At 37.1% G+C, this 12,599-nt stretch overlaps 1 protein-coding gene across 2 annotated transcripts in view; it reads right to left on the reverse strand.

Moving 5' to 3' along the window:
* Positions 1–4,485: 4,485 nt before the first annotated feature.
* The window catches only part of pus7 (pseudouridine synthase 7), a 60,077-nt gene continuing 51,963 nt past the window's right edge, over positions 4,486–12,599 (reverse strand). For both annotated transcript variants that reach the window (XM_087999499.1, XM_087999500.1), the window contains exons 15-16: positions 7,746–7,837; positions 4,486–4,850 (exon numbers count right to left, since the gene is read on the reverse strand). In XM_087999499.1, the coding sequence (XP_087855625.1) occupies positions 4,714–4,850; positions 7,746–7,837 (229 nt within the window). In that variant the 3' untranslated portion in view covers positions 4,486–4,713. The remainder of the gene's footprint in view (positions 4,851–7,745; positions 7,838–12,599) is intronic.

The raw sequence follows: 12,599 nt of genomic DNA on the forward strand, positions 1-12,599 counted from the left end.
ATCAAGGGGACAACTCTTCACTGTGTTTTCATACCTACAAAAGACATATGGTTGTGGTTGTTGTAGGTCAATCCTATCTCTCCCAATATCATTGCAGGAGTTCCTCAGGACATGTCCTGGGTCAACCATTTTAGCTGCTTCATCAATTAACCACCTCTATCATAAGATAAAGTGGAATGTACACAGTTATTCACAATTCCTCAGATAAAATATTGGCCTGCTTGCAGATCCTGGCCAATATTCATACTTGAGTTGATGAATTCAAGTAATATTCATGTCACACAGGTGCTAGACAATGACGATCTCCCCACAACATTGAAAACGAAAAAAAATCACCATTTACTGTAAGCCCCACCATAACTCCATGGAGAGTCCACCTAAAAGAAATTTAACTGCATCAACTACATAAGTACTTTGCTGTTGACTGGAGGTTCAAGACTGGAAATTCTGTGGTAACTTACCATCTGACACCCTAAAGCCTGTCTACTCATCAACATGGCAAAAGTCCAGGAGTGTTATAGAACACATTTAACAGGATGAGTACAGTCCAACAACATGTAAGCTAAACACAATTCACAACCAAGCAGCCTGGTTAATGACACCCCATTCACCACCTAAACATTAACTCCCAACCACTGACCATGGTTGCACACAATATCTACACAAATCATCAAAGCTTCTTTGATAGCAAATCCTAAACTCGTGATCTCTAATAAATAAGAATATCAAGTGCATGGGAACATTCCTACATTCAAATCAGACATCATCCTAACTTGAAATATACTACCTTTGCTTCATTTTCAATGGCTCAAAATCCTATATCTCTATAATTAATAGCACAATGCAGTATCGTTACTGCACAGACTGCAGGTTTAGAAGTCAGCTCACCACAATGTTCTAAAGGACAACTAGAGATGGGCAATAAATACTAGTTTTGTCTGATACCTCTATATTTTGTGACTGAAAGATTAAAAAAGAACATAAAAAGTTCAGATGTGAAGTAGAAACCAAAGTGAAAAAGGTAAAGGAAGAATGTTAAGAGTCCGGCACCTAACAAAATGGAAACTTAAAATCTATTATGAATACATATATAGTGAAAGGGTAGTAAAAGGAGGTGGGACCAATTAGGGACTAAGAAAAAATCAACAACTGGAGGCAGTATATCATCAATTGGGGGGTGCCCCCTCAGATGAGTTTGATTGACTCTGCAGGATGTGGGAAAGAGAGCTGGGTGTTGAAGTCTCCTCAGAGGCATGGGAGGATATTTGGGAGAATGCAAGGAGGATATCAATTTGCAATAGGACCCATGCTTTACAGTTGAAGATTCTCCAGAGTCCACTTCACTCCAGACCATTTGTCAAAATTTAAATCAGAGGTATCTTCAGCATGTTCCAAGTGCAAGATCTGCACAGGCACTCTTATCCCTTGTCTTTGGTCTTGTGATAGGTTTCAAACATATTGGAGTGCTGTGGCAAGCACAATGGAAAATTTTGTGTGTAAGGGTGGAGAAGGACCCTATCTCTCTCCTTTATCTGCCACACTAACAAGGGCTTTTATATAGCCGTAGCGATTGTGATTTACGAGTCCAGTATCCAGGGAGGAAGAAATGTGAACATATGAGCATTTTGTTTGGCTGGGCTGAGTTATTACTATTTATTAGTTTGTTGTTGGTTATTTATTTATTTAGTTAAATGACCAGTTTGGGGTTTTTATTCTATATTTTTCTATATATGTTAATATATTTGTACATGAGGGTGGGTTGAGGATTTTTTCTTTTTATTTGGGTTTTTTTGTACTGTTTTGAATTGTTTTGTACTTGTAATATTAAAAAAATCTATTTTTTTCAATAAAAATATATTTAAAAAAGATGGAGGCAGGAATGCTAAGTAATTATCATCTTTCTTCGATCAAGAGTCACACTCATCTTAAAATGTTAATTGTTTCTTTCTCCATATATCTTGCCTGACCTAAGTACTTCTAGTGCTTAGGGCAACAAATATTTGCTTTTCTTTCTAATTGCCCAGAAAGTGATGATGAATTTTTTTCCCACAAGTGAAGAAGTATTGATGATTGTTCTAACTGGTGTACTGACTTGATAGGAACTTGCAGGTAGCGATGTTCTCATACATATACTGCCACTCTTTCAATGTAACGTTCACTGATCTGGAAGGTGCTGTCAAAATACTCTTGGTGAGTTGCTGCAGTTCATCTTGTATGTCGTGCACACTGCTGCTGTGGTACATTGGCATTGTCATAAATACTTACGTTCCTGATGGATTGCTGATCAAATGGGCTGCTTTGAGCTGGATGATGCTGAGTTTTGAGTGTTGTTGAATTTTTTGTTGTTTCAGGTGTACTCATCCAGACAATTGGAGATTATTCCATCACTTTTCTGACTTGTATGAGACAGGCTTTAGAAATCAGCAGTTCAATTATTTGCTTTAGAATACCCAGATGCTGACTTGCTCATGTAGCCACAGGATATGGCTGGTCCAGTGTAGTTTCTTGTGGATGGTGACACTCAGGATGTTCATAGTAAGGGATTCAGAGATTGTTATTCTCATTTTTTGGAGATAGTCATTGCTCAGCTATTGTGTGGCATTAATGTTACCTGCTTTGTATCAGCATCCAAGCCTGAATATTGTCCATAGCTTGCTACATAAGGACAGACTGCTTTAATACAAGCAGTTGCACATGGTACTGATCATTGTACAATGATCTGAAATTATCCCCACTTCTGACCTTATGATGAAAGGAAGGTCATTACTGAAGCAGCTGAAGATATTTGGGTCATAAACACTATTTTGTGCATTTTGTAATGTATTAAAGAGGCACTGTGGATATGTCCTGTCCTCCAAGCTAGAAGCTCTGGTTTTAAGTTACACTCCTAGACTTGGTGGCCAAAGAAGGTGCATTCATAACAGGTTAAGTCTCAGTTTATAAATCTTTACCACACACCTTTGGCTTATGTTGGAAGAGGAGGAGAGTCCTGTAAGCAAAATGGTGGAAAGAAAATTCTCAAAACCTACATTTTTGGGAAAAAAGTAAGAATAATATTGGGGAGGCCTAATGAGCATTTTTTAAGATGATGGAATCAAACTTTGCTATTTTGACAGTTTGTCTGAACCAAGAAATTCAAATATATGATAGTTTAAAAATTGGGATGTTATTTGGGAAAGAAACTCTAGAGGGCAACATAAGTCCATCAATTAGATACATTTCTGGACAGAGATTGCTTCAGGGATTTGTTGAAAAGGCTGGATGAATCCATGGAAGACAGACGGACCTGAAAATGTGTTGCTGGAAAAGCGCAGCAGGTCAGGCAGCATCCAAGAAGCAGGAGAATCGACGTTTTGGGCATGAGCCCTTCTTCAGACAGACGGACCTACTGACATTGCTAAAAATTCATGGATTCATAGTGATGGAGTATTTTTACCCACCCTTTCATCAACATCTGGAAAAGAAACAAAATTGACTGTAGGAACAACCTATCCTCATAGAAATTAAATACATATATTTTGATACATATTCCAGCAGCAATTCAAACTTTAGAACTCACTCAAATGCAATGATAAAATAAGCATCTGGTTCAAGAATGAAGCAATACTAAAAAATTATACAATTCTGTGTCATGGTCAGAGGAGATCATAATATTTCAATTATTTCATTTCTTGCATTTACCAAGCATAAGACTGATATAGGGAAAACTACAAGATGAATGAAAAGATTAGTTTGTTCATTTTGATTGTAATAAGAAATTAATAGGGAATAGTTTCTCTGTAACTTAGTGTATTAGTTGCTAACCCAATGTTTACCTTGTTGTATTTTCTGTGTCTGTTATAGTAAAACACATAAGACATGGAATCTTGTCATGCAACCTCTGAGTTGATCACTGAGAAGTTTGTATCTTAAGTTATTGGTCTCTACTGGCATCATAGCAAAAAGCAAAGAAATCATACCTGTCCTTTAAACAGCCTTCTCAATTTTCCTGCAACCTTTAAAGATTTGTGTAACTCCACTCTCCAGACGTTTAGAAAAATGAAGTTTAGAAGATGTGAAATTAGCTAGAGAAAGGACATGATATATGATAGATAGTATAGAGATATGAGTATTGAACACTTTTGAAAACCTTGATGCTAATTGTAGAAATTTAAAATAGCTTCCCTTTAGGAATATAGTCCCATCTGGGGAAAACATATTGTTTATAAGGTAAGATCTGCAATAATGGCAGATGATTATTAATTGCCTTGCAAGGATGTTAAAAACACAAGGGTCACTCTAACACAACTCTCATGAGGTGACCAGCTGTAGAAAACATTTGATAAGACAAGTTAGTAAGCTACCAAAATATCCCAAATTTGTTTATTCTTCAGTTTTTTTTGTAGCTAAATTCCAGTCTTCAGATGACTTGAAGTTCTTTATGCTGCTACAAAAAGTATCACCACTACAAAATAAATTGCAAAAAAAAAGCAAGCAAGGCATGTGTATAATATCAAAGATATGTTTAATGATCAAAGTTGTCATTGTAGTCTTTGTTATCAAGTTTTACAAATATCTGAATAATCAATTCTCCAATCTTAAAACAATCTTAAAATAATTAGTTTGCTTATGTGAATAAAAATAAAAGTAGCATTTTAGCAACTGTTACAAAACAATACTCATTGAAATACAGCACATTACATTTTCGTACAGATTCTCATAACAATTATCAGGTTATCGCAACCAGACTGTGTTTAGCTGAGTTTGATTTTTGATGCTTGTGTCCATTTTGAGCACCTCTCGAATAGCCATAGTAGCATAACTGGAGGGAGGAAGTGAGAAATCCATCTTCAGGGCTTTATATTTACCATCTGTAACAAGAAATAAGTACAAAATTAATTTTAAGTAAATAATGAGCCATTTATCAGTTGGACTAATCGTTATTAAAAACATGCACGAACACTGATTTATTGTATTTTACAAGAGGAAGTCAATGTTAGCAGTATATTTACAACGTATTGGTATACATCTTTAGACTGCTTTCCCTAACACATAGGAGATAGTGAGAACTGCAGATGCTGGAGAGTCAGAGTGGAGCTGGGAAAAGCACAGCAGTACAAGCTGATCCCTAACACATCCCAGATTAAATTAATCTTTTTCTTCATACCCGAAAGCTTCACAAGTAAACTGTGGTAGATGAGCTGAGATTAGGGGTCACATCAGCAGAATGACCAAGATGTTTTCATGAGCAAATTGGGAGAAACATGTAAATGAATAGGCACTGCTATAATGCAGTAAAAATTTAAATATAGTTGTAGAATATCAAATCCAGATATTAATTTTATACCACATAGCTGACTTTTCACCTGTCATTCACTGACATTAGGTACCGAAAAGGTAAATCATTTTCCAAACATTGGATTGTCAGAAATACAAAGTTCCAATACTTTGAACATATTGACTGCACAGCACCATTAAGGTAATAGAGCACCTCAAGGCACTTCACATGCACGAAGCAATAAAAGGAGATACCAGGATAGGTGACCGAAATCTTGGTTAAAGAGACAACTTTTAGGAACATCTTAAAAAGGAGAGAGAGAACTAGATTGAGAGTAAGGTGTAGACTGAGAATTCCAAAGCGTTGGAGCTCAACCATCAATGGTGGAGCAATGAAAATCTGGATGCATGAGAGGCCAGAATAGGAGGAGCCAAGAGATCGTGGAGGGCTGTAGAATTTGAGAACATTACAGACTAACAAAAAACTGAGGCATTTTGAAACTGGAGTGAATGGAGGGCAGCAAATACAACTCTAGTGAGTACAGGCCAAACCTATTCATCCTTTCTTCACAGGGTTAAAAAGTCCTTCATCCCAGGAATGAGTGAGCAAAGTTCTTTAAACTGCTTCTCACATAATTATGTCCATTTTCAAATAAATAGACCAAAACTGTACACTACTCCAAAGCCCTGAAACGCTGCAGTAAATTTTCCCTACTGTGTATTCCATTTCCCTTTCAATGAAAAGCAACATTTCACTTGCCTTCCCTACTGTAACTGCACTTTTTTTTTTGATTCATGTACCGTGACACTCAGATCCATTCTTATCCCTCCCTTTGAGTCCTGCAGTCTCTTTTTACTTAAGTACAAGGTAGTATACTTTCATGGTGTTCTTTCTGCAGAAGCAGTCAAATTCACATGAACTCCTCCAGCCAATTTTATGTCCAATAATCAAACCTAAACATATCTCTTTGTAGAATCTTTCCTTTCTCTCAAAACTTATTTTCCTACCTATTTTGAGGTCATCAGCAAATTTAGCTTGTATACAGTCAGACCCTAAAAGTGGTTACTATAAATTGTAAGTAGTTGAAGCCCCAGCATGAACACCTGTGGCACCCTATTGATTCGAATGACTTGAATATCTCTACTTACTGCTTCCTATTTTAGAAAACCAATCTTTTACCCTGATAATATGCCACCCCAAACACTATGAGCCCTTATTGTACAGCCACCTTTGATGTAGCACTTTATCAAATCTTTTTGGAAATCCAAGTACACAACTTTTACTGGTTCTCCCATATCCACTTTGCTTGTTACTTCCTTAAATAACTCAGTGAAATGACTTTGCTATCATGATTTTTTAAGTATCCTACTATAACTTCCTGAATAATAGATTCTGGCAATGTCTCTAAAACAGATTTAGGCCACATGCCCTATAGTTTCCTATTGTGTTTTTTTTTGAGTGAAAAGTGTGCAAGTTCAAATTTTCCAATCCGACAAGCAAATCCCTTTTCTATTTTTGCAGCCACTTCTTTCAAGACCCTAAGATGGAGACAATCAGGTCCTGGAGGCTTGTCAACCTTCAGTTCTGATAGTTTGAATATGGTTTCCCTGATATAGGTGATGATTTAAGTTCTTCATACCCTATCACTTCTAGACTTTCAAATACCTTTGGAAACTTTTTAAGTGCTCTACTGTGGAGATGGATACAAAATAACTTTTCAATGACCAAAGATGATAATTTTTACCCATGAAAAGTGTGAAAGCTGATTTAACATTTTAGGTCCAGTGATCCTTCTTCAGAACCGTTCTGAAGAAGGATCATTGGACCCAAAATGTTAATTCTGCTTTCTCTCCATAGATGCGGTTAGACCTGCTGATTTTTCCAGCAACTTCTGTTTTTGTTTCGGCAATATAGAACTGGCTATATCATAAGTGAATGTGTGGAACCAATGTAACAGAGGCAGCATGTACATTAGAGACAGAAGAGGGCCGAGGATAAACCCTTGGAGGACTTGATATGCGTTGGAAAAGAAACCATTACAGATGATTGTTTAGATACAACTGGAATAAAGTTGTAAAATGGAATGGAGTCAGGCATGGGCAGTTCCATAAAGCTAGAGAACAAAAACACGTTTTGGAGGACAATGATTAGGTCAACAGTGTCAAATTTTACAGACTAGTAAACAAAGAACGGAATGTTAGTTTATTATGATCAGTCACAGAGAATATCATTTCTGGTTTTGAGGATCTTTTCAGTCCTGTGACATGATCCTGATTGGATTGCTCAACAATGCTGCTCTCTAGGATTAAACATGAAGAATAGTTAAAATTGAAAAATTCACAATATTCATAACAGTGATCTAGCAAACTTGAAATTCTTCAGGGATGAAGAAAACCTAGCAGAAAAAAAACTCATAGGACTTTCATAGGAATTCATTTAAATTGTTCATTTAAAGTTAATTCCCAAGTTTGTGCCACAGTTTCCCTACCTTTAGAAAATTCAGGCAAAGGTGTTCCTTCCAGCTTTTCCAGATCAGTGTGAACCAATGGAATTTTGTTATCATCATACACTAGAGTTTCCCTGTGAATTTGAGATTTGAAACAAAAAATAAATGTCAGTAACCTGAAGGAAAACAAAATTACTAGCATTAATCATTTGCAGCTTGAGTTCTTTGAACAGTGAAAAGAAACCTGGAGAAAGAAAATGGTACATCAGCTTGACTACAATGAGATATAAGGCAACCTTGGGTGTAATTTTCCTAATTCCTAACCATGTACCTTTTAAGAGGTAAGAACAGAAATCAACTTGTGTGTCAGCCATGGCCCAGTCGGTAGCATGTTCACCTGAGTCAGAAGGTGGGGATTCAAGTTCCACTCCAGGACTTGAGCATTAATGTTCAAGGTTCAAAGTTGACATTCCCAGTGCAGTATTCACAGGGTAGTGCACTGAGAGAGGTACATCTTTCAGACAGAGCATTAAAATGTGGAGGTGCTGTCTGTCGGCTAAGGTGGATGCAAAATATGCCATGACACTATTTTAAAGAAAAGCAAAGGTGTCATTCCTACTATCATATAAACATACAAATCAGGAGCAGGAGTAAGCCATTCAGCCACTATTGCCATTCAATAAGTTAATGGCTTCTCTTAATTGTAACCTCAAGAATCCATCTACTTTTGCTTTAAAAATATTCAAGGACTCTGCTTCCAATACCTTTTCAGGAACAGAGTTCCAAATATTCATGACTCAGAGAAAAAGTTTTGCTTAATCTCTTTTAAATGAGTGACCCTGGATTCTCCCACAAGATGAAACATGGTCTCCACATCTATCCTGTCAAGCCCCCCAGGATCTTGTGTTTCAATCAATCAGTCACTTCTTAAACTCCAAACTCCAGGATACACACCCAACCTGTTAACCTTCCCTGTAAAACAAGTCTATCATTCCAGGTATTACACTGGTAAAGCTCCTCCTCCAACACATTTATATCTTTCCTTAAAGGTGACCAATACTGTGCACTGACTCCAGATGTTTTTTGACTAGTGCACTGTATATAACTTCCCTACATTTGCATTCAATTCCGCTTACAATAAATTCATTAATTTTCTTAGCTTTCGTAATTACTTGCTGTTCCTGCATACTAATCTTTTGCAATTTATGCACAGGCACCCAGATCCCTCTGCATCTCAAAGCTCTAATCTCTCACCATTTAATAAAATGTTCCTTTTTTATTCTTCCTACCAAAATTGACAATTTCATATTTTCCCACATTTTTGTCCATTTGAGAGATGTTTGTCAAAACACAAACTTTTTTTTTGTAGCTTCTTGATCTCTTAGCTTATTTTCCTTACTGTCTTTGTGTTGTCAGCAAATTTGGCAAACAAAACTTCTGTCCCCTCACCTAAGTAATTTATTTAACTTGCAAACAGTTGAGCTCCCAGCACTGATCCCTGTGGCAAACTACTTGTGAAACTGTGCCAACCTGAAAAAATCCATTTATGTCTACTTTCTGCTCCTTGTTAGCCAGCCAACCTTATAACCATGTTCATATGCACCCCTATGCCAGGAACTTTCATTTTCTGCAATAACCTTTGATGTAGTACCTTATCAAGTGCTTTCCAGAAATCCAAGTACAGTATATCCACCAGTTCCTCTTTATCCACAGCACTAGTTACCTTCTCAATTAACTCCAATAAATTGGTCGAACATGATGTCCCCTTCACAAAATAATGTTAACTCTGCCTGATGGCCTTGAACTTATCCAAGTGCCTGCTGTATTAATGGAACTGGGAACAGCGTACAGACATGGATAAAGAACTGGCTGGCAGACATGTCGCAAATAGAAATAAACAGTCTTTTACCAAATAGCAGGCAGTTACTTGTGAGTTACTGCAGGGATCAGTGCTTAGACCTCAGTTATTCGTAATATATATATCGATGATTTACATGAAGGAACTAAATTTAATATCTCCAAGTTTGCAGCTGACACAAAGCTGGGGAGGGTGAACTATGAGGAAGTGGTGAGCAGAGATACTTCAGTGTGATTTGGACAAGTTAAATGTGAGGTTATCCACTTTGGTCTAAAACAGGAAGGCACATTCTTATCTAAATGGTGACAAATTGAGAAAGAGGATGGCGCAATGAAACCTGCGTGTCCTTATACATCAGTCACTGAAAGTATGCTTGCAGTAAAGCAGGTGGTGAAGATGGCAAGTGGTATGTTGCCCTTCATAACAGGAGTATTCAAGTAGGAGCAGGGATATCTTGCTGCAATTGCACAGGATCCTGGTGAGAATGCAGTTAGAGTACTGTGTGGAGTTTTGGTTTCTTTATCTGAGGAAGGATTTTTTAGCAATGCAGACAGTGCCACAAAGGTTTACCAGACTGATTCCTGGGATGGCAGAATTGACCTTTGGATCATGTAGTACTACATCCAGTAAAGTTTAGAAGAATAAGGGGGTGAAGGACTATCATAGAAATCTACCAAATTCTCACAGGCAAGGGTAAATGCAGGAAGAATGTTCCTGTCGACCAAGGAGTCACAGGCTATGGATACGGAGTAGACCATTTAGGACCAATAGGAGAAATGTCTTCACCTGGACAGTGGTGAGCCTGTAAAATTCTGTGCCACAGAAAGCAGTTGAGGCCGAAACGCTGATACTTAGATTTAGATATTATATAGATGTTACATATAGATTTAGATGTTATGCATATTATAAGAATTAGATATAGTTCTTAGGGCTAAAAAAAGATCAAATGGTATGTGTGAAGCAGAAATCAGGTACTGGGTTAGTTGATCAGTCATGATCACATTGAATGGTACAGCAGGCCCAAAGGGTGGAATAGCCCACTCCTGCTCTTAACTTCTATGTTTCAATATATTTCCCACACTGGCAACGGTGAAATGGTTAAGGACTCTCTTTAAACTGTACCTTTTTGAAAACATTACTCTTAATTTATTCAAAAGGATGTCTGATCAAGGCAACTGTGGAAGCTTTTCACTATTTTCTGCTTTTTCACTGTAAAATACATGACAATAAATTCATTTGTTTGTTCTAATTTCAGCACACTATTGTAATTTGCACTCGAGTACTAAACATGCATTAGGTTGGCAAGTTATATATGACTTCCAAGATGAAAGATTTGTTAGTTTTATTTAGTGAGGATCCAGTTACAGCTGCTTCTTAATTAAGCTGCTTGTTACTTGACACCTTGTTAAAACCTTTCTTAGGGTGTCAACTATAGAAATTAAGCTGTAGATTTCAGTTTAATGCCATCTATAAATTAGATTTGTATTTAAAAAAAAGACTATTACTCAATGACAACAAGCACTCAGTTCTTGGCAATATTTATTCCTCTGTAAACATCACAAACATATTTTCTATTTTTATCCTATCGTTTATGGAAGCCAGTTATATGCAAGCTTCCTACATTTCAATATTGACTTCACTGAAATAGGACTTAATTGATTTGAGACATCTTTTGGCTGTGAAAAGCATTATATATAAATGCAAACTTCTTTTTACAAATTTAAATTGAGGGAAAATTCTGATAAACTTCTCATAGAATCTCTACATTTTGGAAGCGGATGTTCAGCCTATCGAGTCACACCAACTGTCCCACCCAGATCCACCCCTTTACCCTATCCGTGTAACCCTGCTTTTCCCATTGCTAACCCACCTAGCCTGCACATTCCTGCACACTGGCCAATTCAGCACAGCCAATCCACCTAATCTGCGTACCTATGGACTGTGAGAGGAAACCCATGCAGACAGAGGGAGAATGTGCAAACTCGACACAGACAGTCACCCAAGGCTGCAAGTGAACACAGGTCCCTGGCACTGAGAGGCAGTCGTGCTAACCACTGATCTATTGTGCTGCGCCGTGCTTTAATTTTGTATGGCAATCAAACAAACCTATATATTGTGGTATTGCATATGTTCTACTAATCTTGCACATTGCCTTTATACAGAAAATAAATCGCTTTCAGGAATATGTCCAGCTTCCTTCTGAAGAAGTGCTGAGAATCCAGTACTATCTGTATACTTTGGTAAATCTTTTCGCAAAATCCTATTCAAGAAAGATGCGCCTCATTATAAAGTTGAGGGATACTGGGCAAAAATAAAATGATATTCCGGGAAGAACATAGCCAGTTAGGTGTAACTGAAAGCATTAGGACTCATCAGCAATACATTAGACATAAGTTTTAGGAAATAATTCTGTGATCTATAAAAGAAATTAGTAATAATCACCTAAAAACTTAACTTGCAAAACTGAAGATAGGAGCAATCATAAAAGAAAAGAGCTCCTTGTGCAGTGTAATATCAATGCCTACACTGTCACAATGGTATTAAGTTTATTTACATGAAAACACCAACATTCCTGTTTCAGGGAGAGGTTCAAATTGTATCAGTCTTTCCAATGACACAAATTATGAGGAACATCCAGGTGCAGTTCCAATGTAACTAGAAAGGCATTGCTTTAAAATTGCTTCAAGGCCCCAGATCTTGTGAAACGGTAAGACAGGTTAGGACATAATAGATATTTTCCCTCACAGATTGTACTAATAGCTCGGATATGAAACCAGTGATACTCTTGAATATAAGTGATCCAATCTAAGCAAAGTCAATAGCAGCAGTTCTTCATGAAAATACATTTCCTTTTCTAGCTCATTAAATTAAAAAGGTTAGCTACATAGGCTACAGGGACACCATGTATATAGCCATAAGAGATGTGCAGTAGTACTTATACACAGTCTTTTACATAGCAGACATTTATTAACTGTGTCAGAATTATTTCCTGTAATTATTTACTCTTATCACCCATTTATGTTTTACCAAGGGCAAAG

This window comes from Chiloscyllium plagiosum, unplaced genomic scaffold, assembly GCF_037043375.1.
Source record: "Chiloscyllium plagiosum isolate Xiang-an unplaced genomic scaffold, Cpla_swu_hap1 HiC_scaffold_23, whole genome shotgun sequence".
Lineage (NCBI taxonomy): Eukaryota > Metazoa > Chordata > Chondrichthyes > Orectolobiformes > Hemiscylliidae > Chiloscyllium > Chiloscyllium plagiosum.